Genomic DNA, 18,762 nt, shown 5'->3' with positions numbered 1-18,762 from the left:
GTAGAGTGTTTTACAAACATCACAAATGAACGTTTTCAGTGCCCCAGTTGAAAAGCGGGAAGAAAAACAAGGAGGTCTGGTTGTAAAATAGAGTGACAAGTTTTGGTATTCACAGTATTATTCAGCATGTTTTGATCAGTAAAGCACTTTTTCACCTTCTTGTACCTGTTATACATGTACAGGAGATACCACATGACATGCGTTCACATTGAACCACACATATACATCTGATAAAGTGTTTCACATCACATCATTAAGAGTCTTCTCAATAAATTATTCATAATAGAAAATCAACAGTTAATGCACCTTTATAGTTTTTTTTTAATTTTTTTTTTTTTATTCTAAATCCTGGGTTTAAGTTAGAATCAGTCAATGATTTGAATTAATAAATAACACTTTATAGACTCTGAAACTGGAATGTACATCGTTTGTAAGTGCTTGTCCTCTGTTTCACTGTTTTTCAGTAAAAAAAGGCATCTTTTTCTATTTGACTTTTTTCTATTAAAGTTTAATTTTAAGACCGGTGGGGTCACATTTTTGGAAAGCTGCTACCAGTTGCAGCTTTCTCAAGCGGCGAACCGGCAGGACTTTGCGTGACGACGGCAGCGCCGGAAAGTGCTCGACCTCCAGCAGGAGCGTCAGACTTTCCCGCTGCACCGCCCTGCTTCTCCTCTGATGCCTTAGTCTGCTGGTCTTTGCTCTTTGCCCCCTCCTGAGAACCCAGCTTTATTGGCCCGAGGACATTTTTGGCCACGGTGGTCAGCTGGCTGACAAAGCTGGTCTTGTCGCCAGGGGAGACGGGTCGAGACTTACAGAGGGAAGGTCCGCAGAGGGACGGCGTGACCGCTGTTGGGGAAGGTGAGGGAGATGGTGAATGCTCCTCCACCACCTCCAGGCGACATTTGTCCTCCCAGTCAAGCGTCCCTCGGTAGCAGTTGACAGAGCCCAGGCTCTGCCTCACCTTGCTCAGTGAGATTGGCTGCCCGTGTGGAGGCACCACAGGAGCGAGGACCCGAGCTGGGAGTTTGGGACTTTTTGAGCCGAGGTCTGGAGTCCTTGAGTCATTGCTGTCGACTTTTCTCAGGCTTTCCCCCACGCCTGACGACTTAAAAGCTTTGTTCATGCTCAGATGAGATCCTGTCACTGTGGTGTTGATTCCCGAGGTTTTAGCCGGAGCGGACGTGCTCTTGCAGAAGGCAACACCCTGTACGCCACACCTATTTTTGTTGTCTCCTTCCTGCTTTAGCTCAGGTTTGCCCTCAAACTGCTGCTGCTGCTGCTGGGAGTCCTTACCGTTAGAGGACACATTTTTAGCCGCCTTGGCTTCTAGTTGTCTCGTCGGTATGTCTGCCTGACTCTGGGAGACCTTCTCTTGTCTATTTTGTCCCTCTAAGCCTCCTGTGGTTTTGATAGGTGCGCCGGCGGTTACAGATTTAGTGGTTTCTGAACTCAGTCTGGAGCTTTGCGAGTTCAAGTTAACTTCACTTGCATGAGGTTTCCTTGTTAAGTATGACTGTGATCCTGTTCCTCCGGCTCGGCTCGTACCGGTCTCTCTTTCTGGGTCCCTTCCTCTCTCCCTCTCTCGTCCAGCCAGAAGGGTTTCCCTGCTGAGTGGAGATTCCTGTCTCCCGAGTCTCCTCGCAGGCTTCAGCACGCCGGTCTCTGGGGTAGTGGAGGATGACGGCAGGGGTGGAGGATTCGGAGGCAAATTTTCCCCCTCTGTCTCCAGAAGGCTCTGGAGTCCGAGCTCACAGAGGAAAGCATCCTTACGGTACTCAGAGTGCTGCACCTCCAGACTGTACTTCCTCAGCGGACCCCCAAGCCCTCCTGTAGAACTGGACTGGGTCAAAGGCGAGCCCAGCTTTTCTGCCGACTGCACCCGTTTGAGGAGAGGCGACCGCGGGGGCTCGGCGCTCTTTGGCCTGGGACGGACCACCGGGGGTGAGGAATGAAGCTTGGCAGGGAAGGACTGGGTGGTGTTGGAGCTCCCTACGGTGTGGCCTGGTAAGGGTGGAGGGGAAGACTGGGTGGGTGAGGGAGTGTGGGCTAGCGGGGACAGTGGGATGTTCCCAGCAGACTTACAACGGGCAGAGCGATACTGGCGGTGGAGCTTCGGTGAAAGGCCGTGCAGGGAGCTGGGCCGCATGTGCTGAGAGGGAGACGGGGAGTTTGGAGTGCTGGAAGCTGGAGAGCTGCTCTGAGAAGAAGCACCTGAAGACATCAGAGAGCATCAGCCATCATGTTAGGCAGGAAAAAAAGGATTTTTTTTTTTATTTAAAAGTAAAATAGTTGTCATACCAAACCTGATTAGGTGACATTTTACTTTATCTTTATTTTGTAAATTTTATTTTGCATCATATTGTTTAACTTTCCTCTCATTCAGAATCTATAATGCTGCTGCAATTAGTTAAGTACAAGAATAGTTGATTTCCAGCACCATACCCAGGTATGAGGGTTCTGGGGTGGAGCGGTAGCCCTGCGTTGGGGATCGGGCCGATAAGCTGTGAGTCGGGGATCCGGGCAGACTCTCACTGGAGGACAGAGAGCGATTCAAAGAGGACAGACTGCGGCTGGTGTGGAGCAGGTTGGACTGTTTAGTGATTTTACGGAATAAAGGGCTGCGCTTCTTACTGAAAACAGAAGAAATAAAGGGTTGAAGTGGGAATTCCAAACGCTTAAACAGTTTACATGAATTTATTATAACTGTTTTCATTTTCAAGGTGTGTAAAGTCCCACCTGTCCTGGCTGTCTTTGCCCATTGTCCTCTTGTTTCGTCGGGCCATCTTACACTTATAGCTTGCCTTACGGGCTGGCCCTACTTTAATGGAGGTGTTCTCAAAAGGCGTGGTGGTCACTGTCACCTTGTTGCCACTCTGTACAGAATAAATGCAAAACATTGCATGAACCAATTTATTTACATCCTGCCTTCCTTTGTCAATAAAATGCATAAACAAGTTATTGATGACAGTAATGTCTAAAGCAGATCAATCAGGTCTACTGATGCAAACCTTGAGGATGAGCTCGACCACTTCAGTGTGGACCAGACCATGGACGGGTTCGCCGTTGACGTGAGTGATGAGGTCACCAGCACATAGACCAGCTTCCTGGGCAGGGCCACCTTCTTCCACATGCTGCCAGTGGACACAGAATAGTTATGAAGGACAATACATGATCCTAAACGTCACAAGAACAAGTTTATGATGTACGTTGAGTAAGACATGAAAAGATTGCTGGCTAGTGTTGTGGCAGCGTGCTTGTCACTGCCTTCACATGCCTTCTGGTTAACCCTTACATCTGCATTTTAGTGAGGAAAAACTTCTTCTTTTTACTCTGCTCTACTGGTGGAGCACAGCAGTGATGCTTCTGCCACAAAGAAGATCTGCACAAACAATCTAATTCACAGTCAACTTGGTTACTTTTTTTGGAACAAAGCCCTATTTTCCTGAAATAATTTATCACTTTGATGAAGAATCCAGTTCATGTTGTGTTCTTTTAATACTGCTGAGTTTTTCTTGTTTCTATACCCAGAGCTATGCCTTCATATTTTAGGTTTTTGGACTATTTTTTCCAATGATATGCATCCTCTTCTATAAAAACAAGTTAATTTTAATAATCATGCTCACTGAATTAACAAAAGGTTTACTATATAAACAGAATGATTGCCTCCTTTTCTCAAATTTATCTAAAAATTCATTTTAAGAGCCTGAAACTAAGATTAGTTCACTGGAGCAGTGTTTCAGAATCCTGCTCCTCAGGGACTCCTGCCTTCTTTAACAAACCTGACTCAAATGATTGGCTCATTAACAGACTTGCAAAGAACTTGACAAGGAGTTGAGATAATCTGAATCAGAGGGAACTAAAACATAGTGTAGCGATTCTATATTAATGTTCCTGACAAGTTTAACTGTTCAAATGTTCTCTTAGTTAACGGGCTTTGATGGTGAATATGTGTGGGGTTAAGACAGATGTGTGGTTACAAAGCAAAAAGGGTCGGGTAGGGCAAGACGGAGGGAGGTTCTTCAGGAGTCGGATGTGAACGCTGACGTGGGTGAATGGAGAATTGAGCTAGTTTTTAGGGGGCACCTGTTTTTTTTGTGGTTGTTGCTGGTTATTCAGCAAGGTTACCTCCATTGGCTATATAAAAAGAGATGGACAGAGCCTCTGCTGTGTCACCAATAGGTTTCTAAAGAGCTGAATCGAAGCTCGTGGGCGGTTCCTACCATCGACATCTTGGCAGGGACATGCATGTCGTTTCACCCGGAAAATACAAATTTGGGCAAAGAGGTGGAGCTGAGGGGGGGGGTGAGCGTAATGGGGGATTATTGACATCTAGCGAACTCCGAGCTACCTGTAGCTAAGAGCTAACCGAGCTAACCTGGGGATAACAGGAGCTAATCAGCTAACGGAGGTAAGCGGCTAAAAACTGCGGTTGTTCTATGTTCTTCTTACTTGAAACGGGAGATCTGGTACCTGTCAATCAAAACGACACGCCCCTAAATATGCCGACCTTCGAGATTAAATTACTTTTAAACGGGCGAGTTAGAAAAAAATTCACTCCCCCCCCCACAGTTGTCATGAAGGTAAATCTGACCTATTAAACCTAAAATGGATTTTTGAACCAGGCTGTAAACATGTTTATTTCTGCTGTGAAGTTGGTCTTTTTAACATGGGAGTCTATGGGGATTTGCTCTGTTTTGCAGCCCCTAGTGGATGAAGGGGGGACTGCAGTTTTACGCACTTCCACATAGGCTTCACTTTTAACTGCCGGAATTGCCTGCTTGGTTATGCCCTACAACAGGGGTATCCAAAGTTGGTCCTCGAGGGCCACTGTCCTGCAGGTTTTCCTTGGACAACCAATGACATTCTGCACAATGACTAATTAGTTTGATCCAGGTGTGTTGAAACAGGGATACATGGAAAAACCTGCAGGATTATGGCCCTCAAGGAGCAGAGCTGGAAACCCCTGGCCTGCAATAACCATTAGTAGTTCTTAAAGCTGCTGTTGAAGAAACACGCCTTAATCTATTCTTCAAAACGTTCTACAATGTTTAAACAAAAAAGTACATAAAAACACATATTCTACTGACTTGTCACTGAGAGCTTCTTACCCAAACAATGTGATGCACACTGTAGATGTCACTGTCTCCGATGTAGACCCTGATGGCTCTGAGAGTGAAGCCGTACTTCTTCCCCGAGCGGTGGATGGTGATGGGGGAGCGCAGCACACTGACAGCAGGGAAGAAATCTCTGCTGGGTGACGAGTCACGTGACGATGGATTGGAGGAGAAAGAGTGAGGGGACATGGGGCTGGCCAGAGGAGAAAACCCACCATGTTGTTCCACTGGAAGCAGGGAGAAGGGAAGGATGAAGATTAGATGATTTTTCTTTACTTTCTAAAGCAGGTTTGACCAAAGTCGGGCCTCGAGGGCCGCTGTCCTGCAGGTTTTTAATGTATCCCTGTTCCAACACACCTGGCTTCCATTAAGTGGATCCAACAGTCAATGAAGTTCTGCACAATGACTAATTACTTTGAGTCAGGTGTGTTGGAGCAGTGATACATGGAAAACCTGCAGGACTGTGGCCCTCGAGGACCGGAGCTGGGCACCTCTGATTTAAAGGATTTAACTCTTTTCCAGCCTTCTGCCTCCCACCTGATGGTATGATGACAGACAGGGCCGTGGCTGAGGCTGACTTGATGACTTTGTTGCCTGGTCTGGAGTTCCGCTTCTCTCCATCGCCAGACAAATGGTGGTGGCGCGCCCTGCGGAGGACCAGGTCATTTGTGGCCCGGGGCCCCAGAGGGTCATACAGAGGAGTCATCACATCCCGACTAGCTGCTGCAGGACCTGGAGATAACGTGTTGATGGCTGATGTGACGCTTGCAGTCTCTCCTGGTCGAGGGGATTTGTCTATGAGGAGTTAGAATCATGCAGAAATGACAGATTCTTTCAAAGGGACAGATGTGAGAACTGTCATGCTAGCATTTAGCAGTATCACTCTCATTAGCAGTTACAGACTTTTTGCTTTCAGCACAACCCTCTCATTGATTTCCTCCTAACCTGCTAACTCACCTGCTCCATTGATCTCCCTCAGACTGGCCCTCTGCTCCAGCAGGCTCGGTGAGGGGACGGTGGTCCCATCCAGAGAGGTTCCCCTGACCTTCATGGGGTTCTGGCGAGTCAGGAAATCTGGCTCACCTTCGAGAGGTGAGGCAAAGCGATGCGTGTCCATTAAAGCTGAAAAGCGGCGCCTGGCACCCAGAGGAGGACTCGCGTCTCCTTCAGAGTAGAGAGACTCTGAACAGGACAGGCGCTTCCTGCAGGAGAAGGACCCAAACTTGAAATTATATGCTCACAACATCAAATTCAGTCTAAATTCCACCATGAGATGACTCGACCATAAGGTAAGGGATCATCAGTTATTTAAATTAATCCTAACACAGCTAGATACGGAAAATTTTGTGAAGATTCAGTTTTTAAGAGCTTTCAACGTCTCCGTCAGTCAGTCAGTCCAGACAGCTGTGCAGTTGGCTGCTGCTGGCATGACTAAAAAGATGAGCCATACCTAAGCTGCAAGTGCAGTTAAACAAGTGAATATAATAATTAAAAAACAAACAAACAAACAAACAAACAAAAAAACCAAAATAATATAAACAAGTCAAAAGGAATGATTTGGAGTTTTGTAATAAATAAGCTTAGTAAAGCTTCTAGCCAAAGTGTAGAGCAGCTTTAGGCTGCATTTCTGGATGCAGCAGTTGTTTTTATTTAGTGAAAATGGTTTAATAAGATACTCCTGAGGCCATATTTTTATGTTAATCATGACGTCATGTCAGTTTTTCATCCATTGTGGTTTACATTCTCGGTGTTTGCACACTGAAATTTCCCTGACTTAATACATTTTTTCACAATAGTATGCCCTGTAGATGTTAAAATGACAAAAAGTTTGTGGAATCTTGCATTGAAATCCTTTATTTTAACTGACTGAAGATTATCTGATCAAATTTGGTACTAAATAGTGGGCCACAGGCTACATCTTTGGTTTAAATTACTAAGATATTGTTGGGTCCTCCTTTTATACCATATCCTGACACCCTCACCAGTCAGTTAATCTCCTTGTTTTTCAGGACATTGTTACTGGTACATCTAAACTTTGTTTGCTTTTTATTTTTGTAAGCGTGTTGGTACCATCACGGTTTTTTTTTTTTGGTTTTTTTTTTAAATTTCATTTTTATTAAATTGTTTATTGGTTTTTACCTGTTTATTGGGATTGATTTTAAGTTTATTACTTTGTATTTCTTGATATTTTAGTATTGTAACATTGTTTTTGTTTTATTTTGTGCAACACTATGGAAACTGTTCATGTTTATAAAAAGTGGTACATAAATAAAGTGAATTGGATTGGATCATCACAGTAAAACGTATAGTTTTATTGCTTTTTAGAAAACATAGCAACTTTATTAGATTTATTTGATCATATCACATTTCACATCTCTTAAATAGAGAACAAGCAGCGAGCTGTTTTTCACATCATAAAAATAAACTGAGTTTCTGGGAAACATTAAATAAAAATAAAAATTTGGATGAACTCATTTAAAATTATTTTTGTGTAAATAGATCCAAGTTTATTGCTTGTTAAAAAAAAAAAAAAAAAAAAAAAAGTGTAGTTTTGATGCAAAATGTGTGTAGTCAGGGAATAAACTTTCTAATAGCTCCAACAGAATTTACTCCAACAACAGTCCACTTCTCTGTTTCAAAAACAAAGAAAAGAAAAAATGAGCTTTTAAAAGGCCTCAGTTTAAATCGACCCACAACTTACATCTCAGGGGATCCAGTTCTCCAGCTCTTGTCTCTCATGCTAAAGCTGCCCAGGCTCTCTCTCTTGGTCACCTTGTCCTCCCTTGGGCCCTTGTGCTCCCGACGTGACACTGAAGTTGTGGCTTTCTGCTCCAGCTGAGAAAGCTGCTCCATGCTGCTGTACACCTGCGAGGAATCAATAATCGTTTGATCTGTTAGCTTTTGTTAACAATGCAGCTGCTTCTGTGCTGACATTGCTTCTGTTATGTGTTTGTTAGGATACAAGAACCAACACAACAAACATTGATTGTGTCGCTTTGTGAGAAATATTTGCTTATAATATTTGTTCATCAATCGTGTTTTAGGAACACAGCACTTTTCCATTAGAACAGGGGTGTCCAAAGTCGGTCCTCGAGGGCCGCTGTCCTGCAGGTTTCCCATGTATTCCTGTTCCAACACATCTAGCTTCCACTAAATGGATCAAACAGCCAATGACGTGCACAACTGATTAAGCTCTACTACTAATTAATTTGAATCAGGTGTGTCTGAGCAGGGATACATAGAAAACCTGCAGGATTCTGGCCCTCGAGGACCGGAGCTGGACACCTCTGCATTAGAATGATGATTGTGTCGCAGATTTAGCTCGATTTGTGCGTCTCGTCAGCTTAAAATGTCTGAGAGAATTCATTTACTGCTCTAGCCTCAAAAGATTTACGCTTTTAAACCAATGCTGCAGTTTTCAGAGGAAATAGCTCCTCAAAGTCTCGTTTTCCTGCTGAACTTATCAATTCTTTAAATAACATGTCACCTTAAATTTAAAAATATATATATCTGTCTTAGCTTTCACAGCCCATCAACGTTGTGCAAGTTCAAAGAACATGTTAATTTTTCTGTGAAAAATGAATTGAACAAAACATATTGACACAGTTAACAGCCTGCTGTCCTTGTATACCTCCTTCATGCAAATACAAGAAAACTGTGGACCCCCTTGCCCCACCCTGTACTCAAACCCTGCTGATTTTATTGCTTGTATTAGTGCAATTCTCATCATAAATACTGCTTTCTGGCTGAGTCGTGTCTTTTAATGAAAATTAAAAGTTAAATTAACAACCTAACCGTTTTGCTTTTAAATAAGGACAAATCATCAGTCAACACGGTCTTAATGTTTCATCGCAACGGCTCTGAATCCCCTTGGGGAGGTCTTTGCCCTTTAAGGCTTGAGCCATATAAAAAAAAAAAAGGGAAGAAAAGTTCAGTTTTTAACATGAAGCATTTTTTTTAAAGCAGTTTAATGCTTCCTGGTACGTAAAAAAGACAAGTATCAAACTATATATGTATGCATATATATTTATATATATGTATGTATATAACTATAACTATATATGGATGTAACACTTGTTTCTTTGCTGACATTTCTTCAGTTATGTGTTTGTTTTTACATTAACTAATATGTACACACACACACACACACACACACACACACACACACACACATATATATATATATATTTATATATATATATATATATATATATATATATATATATATATATAAAGAAATCCTTTGTAAGACTTCCTGACAGCTTTACCTTGAGAACTATTGCAGAAAATTAGCTCATTGAAAAGCAAAATAAAGAAATGAGAAGTGGCTCAGGACTTTCTCACAGCACTGTGTAACTTAAACTCATTGCCCTCTAATTCTTTTCAAAGCAGTCTTCCTTCATATTCAGTGTCTTTCTTTGTGCATACAAAGGAAAATAAATTGATTCGAACCATCATGTGACATAAAACGTACCAGTATATAAGAGACTATAATAGATGTGGTGTACTAGACTGAGAGAGCAAAACTTCACCTTAAATTCATGTGAGCAATAGCATGAGCACAAAACATGCACGCTCTGTAAGGCTCGTTATGTGCTGAGTAGGAAAATGTCGGGGAGGACATTTTTAAAGGAAGCCTGAAGGACATTTTTCCTTTAGTATCAGCCGTAGACCCAGCTGCCTTCTCAGGAGAAACACCAAAAGGAAACTGACAGCCAGACAGTTACTTAGTTTACATAGATCGGGAAACATCTTCAAGCTTCAAGAGTTCATTCGTTTAAAATGCAAGCAGTACTAGAAGCACTCAGAGAGCATAGACCTCCACCACTGTAATTTCTTTTTGCCAGTTATTGTCTGGGCATTAATTTTGGGATAGTAGCTCTAATGGCAAAATTATCCCTATGTCCCCATAGTAAAGAATCCTTTTAAACAATTAAGGTTCCAAACCAAAAAACAAACATACTGTATGAGGGAAAGAAACCAAGCATTTTAAGGAAAGGTTCATTTAAGCTCTGGGGGGACAATTTCTGTAATATTTGTATCTTTTTAGATGTTATTATTGCGAGCCCTTTGGGGATTGGTTATTTCACCTACACAAAGGTGTCACCAATATGAAGCTGTAATCTGTGTAATCATCCCATTTCAGTTTTTGCTTTTCATTCGCTGTCAGCATTGTGTCCAAACAACAGACCACTACAAAACAAGGTCACATAAACACACAATGGTCTCCATGGATGCAACAGGCAGGAGAAAGTATAATTTAATCATAATGAGCTTCTACAATAAAAAAAAAGCACCAGTTAGATCACTTCCCCGGTCTTTATTATTGTGGATTGCAAAGAGAGGGTGCACCCCGTCAAATTCTTAGCCACTCTACTATTTAGGGTGCGTTCACATCAGGATAGTCCACTAGACTTGGGGACTAGTTGTAGGGATGTGTATCCATGCGGAACAAGATTGCCGTAACGCTGCACGTTGGTCAAACGAGCTAAACCATTAGGATAATATATCCCCCACATGACCGCATTGTGTATAGGTGTACTTATATGTGTATATATAGGCAGGTGTGTATGTGTGCTTATGTACATGCATATGTATGTAGGTTGTTCTCATTCTTTCTTTCTCTCTTTCTGTTTCTCTCTCTCTTTCTATCTACTTTTCTGTTCTCTCTTCTTCTCGATTCTCCTTCTGTCCCTCCTCTGTCCTCTCTGGTCCGGTCCAGCAAAAATAAATAGAAAAATAAAGTAAGAATCCAGAATATCAAGGGGAGCATTATATCTATAATGGCAAATTTTCCCAGCAGAACACAGCACCCAGAAAATCATTCTGCTTGCTTAAATGCTGGACAAGACAAAAAAGAGAAAAGAATAACATATCTCCATTTCCACCAAAGGGGGCGCTGCACTAGTATTTAGCAAAAAAAGGACAAGACCGGCGTGAAGAGTAAAACTCCACTTGTGAGTTAAACATGGAGACAAAACTATGGCTGTTTTGTTTTTTTTATTTTGTCTTATGCAAGTACACTGCAAAAATACACTGCAACAATGGACGCAGTCTGAACAACAGACGAGGCAGAGGACCCTTAACGCCATCGCTATGTATTTACCCACAATGCAATGCTACGTCAAATGCAGGATGCAACCTTTTTTTGTATTCTGCTTCCTGTATTTGGTCCGCTTGAAACAGGCCGAGTCCGCTTCTTTGATCTGAATCAGAATTTGTTTGGCGTGTTCACATTTCCACAAACAAAGAGACTTTCCAAGCAAATGGAATCAAAAAGGCTGATGTGAATGTTCCCTAATGACCTTTCCTTGACTGCCAGCACCATCATGGTCAGAAAAGTACAGCAGAGGTTTCACTTTCAGGTTACAAAGGAAAAATAATTTGAAGAAGCTTCCAGCAAAAGTTCTTCCATTGATCCCGTTTACTGCATCTCAACATGTTCTGCTGGATCTTCAGCCGCAGCAAGGCGTCATCAAAACCACACAGAACATGATCAGCTGCTGCTTGACGTTACAAGATCTCGGTACCTCTGCTGAGCCGCAGACATTCTCAGATACTCCACACATCCTGCATATAACCTGAACTACTACAAATCAGTGAAAAGACTCACTTCTAAACAGTTTGTAAACATTTGTGTACATTTATTCCCCATATGGTTCAACTAGTATTCATTTGATTTAACAGGTCAAACGGACCTCGGTAGAGATATTATAGAAGATAAATGTATATTTTTGTTTTAAAGAAAAAAACACTCACGTCACCCTAAACGTTGTAGTTTCAGTAAAAGTTCCTGTAAACACCCAGTTGTCATGCCAACGTGCCAACCTGCAACTTATAAATACTGACTTAAGGTGTGATGGCAGCTTCCAACCAACACACTTCTGCACCAGAACATGTATATTTATGTCACATGGAATGCACAATTCTTCTTTTAAAAAGATAATCAAAGAAAACGGCAGGATGTTTGGGGTTCATATAAGGCAATAAAGATTTTATATGGTTGGAAATAAATGTTAGTCGCTTTGTAAAAAAGAAGTTTGCCTGAAAAATTATAGTTTGTGAATGTGTGGAAAATGATGGTTGTACAAAAAAAGATTTGCATTTGTGGAAAAAAATGAAGTGCTTTTGCAAACACCTCTTCATGGGAGAAAAAGCTAAAAAAAAAAAAACTGTATCCAAAACGCTGAAATTATCAGGCTGCAAAATCTTTATAGCTTTTTTTTTAAGGCCTGTAGATGCAACTTATGAAACAAAATCCATCAATTTTCAAGACGATTTCTTCCCTGTTTTTATCTCGGTCTACATCTGTTTTTACATTTCTACACAGTCAAGATAAACTGTCCGTCTGTTTTGTCTGATAAAGGCTTGTAGAGCAGAATGATGGTACCTGTGCACAAGCATGCCTTATGTAAACAGTCATCTGAGCTTCTCTTCCATGTTTTCCATCCTGCAGGATATTTAATCATTTCCTCTTCTTCAAGTCTGTTATCAGATCTCTTTTCTTCACCAGTTTCACCAAAACGGACTCAGTACTGACAGAATAGTTAATTATTCTACGAGATTTTGAAGCCATGTTACTGATGTTGCACATTTAGAAATGTGACTAATCCTGGAAGATATGCAGTTTCTCAGTTGGAAATACCTCAGAAAGGTTCACCTGCAGCTACGATTAAAAAAAGTGTTTGTGTTTGTATAACATTTAGATGTTGGTGCTTCCAGCTCCAAGTGCCTGTTCTTTAATTGTATTTCTACTTTGTCATCATGTTTAGTTTCTCTAACTATCAAGTGATTTATCTTTTTTTTTTTTATTTTAAAGGTTTGCGAGAAAGAATTTAAAAGCATATTACTTTTTAAAAACATTTTTTCATTAAAAAATCCTTTTAATATAATTTAACAATTCACTGAGGAAGTGTTTCCAGTGTATCTCAGGTCTCCCTCTCAACACAAACATAAGTTAAAGATAGACAGACCTCCTTCTGTCTGTCTCTGTCTGAGAGAGTTAGACACGAGTGGACGTGTATAAAAGAAAGATTGGAGGGTATATCATTAGAAAAATCCCTCCTGACAGGAAAACAAACAGGGCTGGAAGGTGTGTGGCTTGTAAGATGCATCTTTCCTCAGGCAGAGTTAAAAGGAAAGGTTGTGTGAGGCTTCTGACTTAAAGGTTCATGAGCTCTGCGTGAGGCTTAAAATAGAAAGTGTCGTGAAAAAGGACTGAGGATTAATGGAGTAGCTGTTCAACGGGCTACACAGACTTCATTCCCACCAGGTATGAGACCTGGTCCAGCCTCCAGAAGCCTCTCCATGCAGCGTGACCTACTTTATTCCACCATTCCCTTTTCCCCTCCTCATCTAATCCTGTCAAATAATCTCAAGAGCCAAAGTGAGCGTCTGCGTGACAGGCTGACACGGTGAGAGGAGAAAGGAAAGCTGCCATAGATGAAACAGGAGAGGAATCCTACCTTGCTGAAGCGAGGAGAACAGGAGGAGAACTGTCTGATCTCCACCGGCTCGTCATCATTGGTGTCATCCTCGTCGTACGTATTGATGTGGCGATAACGATCTGAGCGGGCTGGTGGAGGAGAGAGGAGGAAGAGGAGGAGAGGTGTCGCTTGAAAAATAATGACTGTAACCGCATCAGAAAATGATTGCGTAACCCTTGTATTGATGGAAACGCTGTGGTTTACAGACACACGTACTGTCAAAGTAGCTGGTGTCCTCCTCGGACTCCAGGTGAGGGACGAACTCTGCCTTCTGCCTCAGCAAACTGTTCCAGTCCAGCTCGGTGAAGAATGAGTGCTGCTTCACCTCGAACGCTCCACCTGGCAGCAGCGGCACAAACAACAGAAACAGTTCTCAGCTGTTGATCGTTTAGAGGAAACAAAAATGTGTTTTTACTTTCTTGATGTTCAGAAGAGACACTTCTTGCATTTTAAAGGGGAATCATGTAACTTTTAACCCAAACCTTTGCTAATGTGAGTGAGAATGGATGATTTCTGGGGTCTGTATACAGTGCATGTTAGTGCTCAAAGGGGGCTTCTTCTTCAGAAAGCAGACTTTGTTACTTTGCAGGAGCGGATCCGTCCCTCATGTGATCATGTGACCTGCAGCGCTTTGCTTTACGGCTCTCCCCCTCTACAAACACAGACCGCTCTGCTTTGAGCTACTTTTTCCTCCTTTTCCAACCAAAGTTTGTCATGATTAAATGAAGTAAGATGCTGAAAATGGTGTCTGAGGACGCCAGAAAGAGGAAGCCGGAAAGGGATCGCTTCAGAGGAAAGACACAAATCCACCGTGGCAAAGAATTCCCCCGCTGGTTTCTAATGAAAAAAGTGTAGCTGCAGAACCGACTATCTGTTTGCCTCAGTATTATCAGAGTAGTAAGTTAGCGCTTTGCCTGTTGTGCAAACGCATCAAAATGTGAAGAACTTTTCACATCTTTCAGCAGCGTTTATTTAAAACAATGTCACTCAGCACCTGATGAGCTGCAGAACGTTGCAACATACGTCTGTGTCTCTATTTTGCTGTTTAGTAGAAACAACTGCGTACAAAAACACCACTTCCATGCAGAAAAACTGCTGAAATGATAAAAAAAAAAAGACTTGATACATCTGAACTGGTCTCTGTGTGGATGTGGCCAGAGTAGATGTGATGTTTACAAAGAGAAACTAGATGTAACAATGGAGCAGGAAATGAAAGCTAACTAGTTAACTAGGGGTGGAGAAAATAGAATAGAAAAATTGAGTATTGGGATTTTTTTTGCCCCACAGTTTTAAAATAGATTTTTTTTTTTGTGAAAAAAATCTATTTCTTTTCCAAATAAATAAAAATAATCCATAATAAAATTTTAGTCATTTTTATTGTTTTTATTGATGTTTTTACTTATCTTCTTAGGCATTATAGCAGCAGAATGATGGTCTGGCCACTGTGTTGTTTTTTCCTGATTTAAATCAAGAAAAGTTTTGTACTTTCTTTTTTTGTTTGTTTTGGCTTTTAGTTTACAAAAACCAGCAATATCAAAGAATCGTGAGAATCGCAATTTAAATTGAACCGGCACTCAAAAAATCGGGATGGAATCAGGATGAAAGTATATCATCACAGCCCTTTTAACTGCTATGGTTAATCAATTAGTTCTCACATGGAAGTCGCTTTGGATGAAAGTATCGGGAAATAACTGTAAAATAAAACTAAAACCAACAGATCCGATACCACTTATTGTTAATGCCTCCTAGTTTTATGAACTTTTGATCATATGTTCATTACTTTTGCTTCACTCCTGTCAGATGTTTGGTTAGCATCTGTTTTAGTCCCTGTTCTGCCTTGATAACTATTTTGTCACTGCTTGGGAAAATTAATTCCTCCCATCACTCCGTGTTAAAATATCTGTAGCGCCCATAAACAACTTTTGCACAAACGTTTGTCTTGTTGGTTTTTAACTCTTATAACCAATCCTAACATGACTCAGGGATCACACAGAGCACTTACTGAACAGTTTAACGTCTTCTACTAAACAACGAAAGTCAGAGTTCAATACAGATACTTATAATCTTCTGGACAGGTTCTGGTTCTCCAGCGGCCCGCATAGTTAACGAACCCTAACCCCTTTGTTGCACACTTGAACACAAACGACTCCCAAGCGTGCATGAGTGAAGAAATGTTACATCCACTTTATTTCTGTAACACAAACAACGCGCATTTCAACCGGTGGCTGTACGTAATGAACTACGTAGCTTACAGAGCACTTCCTTGTTTCAGTCTCAAGGACCCCCTAAGCCACCTGAAGTTGCTCATATTAACGTGACCTCCCAGAACATCTGTAGTAGTTATAAGTGTATCTTCTGTATATCTGAAACTACTGAACAAATCAGGTTAAATACACATTAGGAAGAAAAATCACAATTAAGCATGTTATCTGCAAAAAAAAATAGAAAGGGGTTAAATGTTCTTAGCCCAGTTGTCTGTCCAGTATCCCTGTGGGTCTCCACACCTTAAACTGTTCCGGCTCATGCAGGTTAGGGCTTCATCATTCATGCTGTCTTCTAAAAATGGGCATTTTATTGTGAAAGGAGAAACAAGGTGTCTGGTGACTGTTAGCCTGGTCGAAGCAGGAACAGACAAGAGGCACAGAATAAATCTCCATGGCAGTTTATGTACTCGTGCTTTTACAAACCCATGTCAGGGATAGGTTTTGTTTTGGAAAACCAGAAACTCTCAGCTCAATCTTTTAAATGGTTTTTATTAAACAACTCTTATATCATAGCGTCTGCTTTACCTTCACCTTTTTTTCTGGTATTTCTCTGTCCTACTTACTATTTGCCAACTGTATCTTTGCTTTTACAGATTTATGCTCCATTTAAAATTTGCATAACTTCAGTAGGGAAGCTCTCATCCTTCACATCTGCTCTTGTTGCTCAGTTTTTTTGGCTTTTAATCCTGCAAAGCTTTGCAGCTTTTCAAACTCACCTTTCTCTCTATTCTTTTGTCACTACTCTAGTCCATCAGTCTTATCTGCTCTTTTTCCATCCAATCTGTCTGGTCTTCCTTCTGAAAAGCTCTCTTCTGGCCTACCGTTGCCCCCTCAGGCTAACTTTAACACAACGTGCCTTTTTTCCATCTCCCTTTATTCATTGTCACTGCTCATCGGAGATGATGCATTGGAGTTCAATCGCCAACCAAAAAATTTTTAAATTTAGTTTAAAGCATCAATAATTTTTCGTCATCTTTTCAGTTGACCTCTCCTTATGGAAGTCAAATGGATCTATATCTGTATCTGCTAAAAGCCCTTTTGCACAGTGCTAATACATAGTGTTGGAAGCATGTTTCTGCCAGCATGCAAGAGAACATAACACTCTCTTCTACTGACCGATAGTTTATTAATTATTTTCCCTGGTCCTTCGAACTCTTTAGTTAGTTTTAACAGCAGACTGCAGATCAGAGATCAAGTGAAATGAGAAACCAGTACCTGTCCCAAGTCTGACAAGAGGGTTGGTCTGCAGCAGAGCAGAGATGAGGGCCTGGGCATCAGCAGGCAAAGCCTCATCACCATCTGGCCAAACTATGTCATCTTCCAGAGACACAAGACAGAAAGAGGTTTTAGAATAAACAACAATATCTGCTAAAAGGAAAAAAAAAACCCTGATGACTTCGGATGATAACCAACATCTAACATCATGGCCACAAATTATTCTTCAAGAATGATATATTCATTAAATAACACACAGTTTGGTTTGTAATCTTTTCTGTTTTAATGACTAAAAGCAACTTTGTTTTAACCCTTTCATGCATTGTTACGGCTGCCCCGAATTGCCCACCAACCCATTTCATTCAGCCTGGAAACCATCATCTGGCCTCCCCCTGGCTGGGATTGGTTCCTCCACATCACCTGGTCTCGTCGGCATCTCTGAGTGGCTGACCTCGGCTCCAATGAGGATTCGACACCTCTCCGATCCAGGATAAAAGAGCGCCAAGTTCTTCATTCAGTGGCAGCTGTGTGGTGGCTACAGCTTGCCCTCTCTGAGACCGGTCTTTTTTTGGTGGTTAGTTTTGAAGAGCCTTTACGGCCTAGTCTGCAGTATTGTTGGCTTTTGTGTAGCCTTTGGGCTTAGCCATTTGTTTTGCTGTTGTTTGTGACTTGGGTAGTTAATGGTACTTGATTGTCTGTGCTTTTTGAAATAGTTCTGTTTTGTATTTGTAAGCTGCACCACTTGCCTTCTCATTTGGGCCTGTATTGTTTTTTTTTCTCGTTATGGGATAATAAAATTTCCCTAAACTTACTTTCAGTCTGGCACATTTGTTTTATGTTGCGGCTCTTACCCCCTAGACCACTGGGTCGTAACACACATGAATAAAAAAAAAACCCCAATGCAATATTTCTTTAAATACAATATTTTACCTCTACAGACATAAGCAATGATACTTTTTGTTTATTAGTGATATTTAGAATATATTATGATTTATGACTTATTTTATTGTATTCTAATAAACATTTATAAAATAATATATATTCATATTTTATTCTGTAAATCTTCTATAAAATATAGCTGTATCATTTTCTTTTTCAATTTATCGCAAAGGCAAACTTGCACAATTACATTATGTTCAATTATATCATATATTTATTTATTCTCCAGTGAGTGGAAACATATCGGATGACTCACTAAGATCCACTGTACCAGCCTTTCCCATGTTACTTTTAAAGACGTTGGCAGTGTGGACTGTCTGAATTTTGTACACACTTCCAAAAACCCAAATAAAATAAAAAGGGAAAGGATTTAGAAAATTACAAATAATTTATTTTTCTTTAAACAAAAAATAAAATAAAGGTGGATCATTATATATTTGTTCCTGTAAACAAAAACCAACAAAACACCCCAAAGTGGTCATAAAATCATTTCATCCTGTCATCCTTAAACAAAAAAAAAAACACCACCCCCGGATGTGACAGAAATTACCTGTCTTCCCTCACCGTTCTCACACTCATCAAAAAGCTAAATACTTTAAATAAAAATCTATATGTGTAATATAACCTAATATACTAAAATATAATACAAAAAATAATTTAACTTCCATAACAGCCATTTGTCATAAAAGAAAACAAAAACACATAAATGGCCTCTACATCCACTGAAGTGGTTCATTTACAAAA

General features: G+C 40.9%; 1 protein-coding gene across 1 annotated transcript in view; it reads right to left on the bottom strand.

The window, feature by feature from the left end:
- Positions 1–529: 529 nt before the first annotated feature.
- Positions 530–18,762, bottom strand: part of mast1a (microtubule associated serine/threonine kinase 1a) — a gene marked incomplete at both ends in the record, with an annotated part of 116,637 nt that continues 98,404 nt past the window's right edge. Inside the window, 11 exons of the mRNA XM_079264581.1 lie at positions 530–2,211; positions 2,443–2,630; positions 2,737–2,873; positions 3,009–3,131; positions 5,109–5,341; positions 5,652–5,909; positions 6,072–6,316; positions 7,816–7,979; positions 13,580–13,689; positions 13,817–13,939; positions 17,080–17,181. Coding sequence (XP_079120707.1) covers positions 530–2,211; positions 2,443–2,630; positions 2,737–2,873; positions 3,009–3,131; positions 5,109–5,341; positions 5,652–5,909; positions 6,072–6,316; positions 7,816–7,979; positions 13,580–13,689; positions 13,817–13,939; positions 17,080–17,181 — 3,365 coding nt within the window. The remainder of the gene's footprint in view (positions 2,212–2,442; positions 2,631–2,736; positions 2,874–3,008; positions 3,132–5,108; positions 5,342–5,651; positions 5,910–6,071; positions 6,317–7,815; positions 7,980–13,579; positions 13,690–13,816; positions 13,940–17,079; positions 17,182–18,762) is intronic.

The sequence above is a fragment of the Telmatherina bonti genome (assembly GCF_933228915.1).
Source record: "Telmatherina bonti genome assembly, chromosome: 3".
NCBI classification, from domain to species: domain Eukaryota; kingdom Metazoa; phylum Chordata; class Actinopteri; order Atheriniformes; family Telmatherinidae; genus Telmatherina; species Telmatherina bonti.
This window is presented reverse-complemented; position numbering and strand designations above follow the sequence as displayed.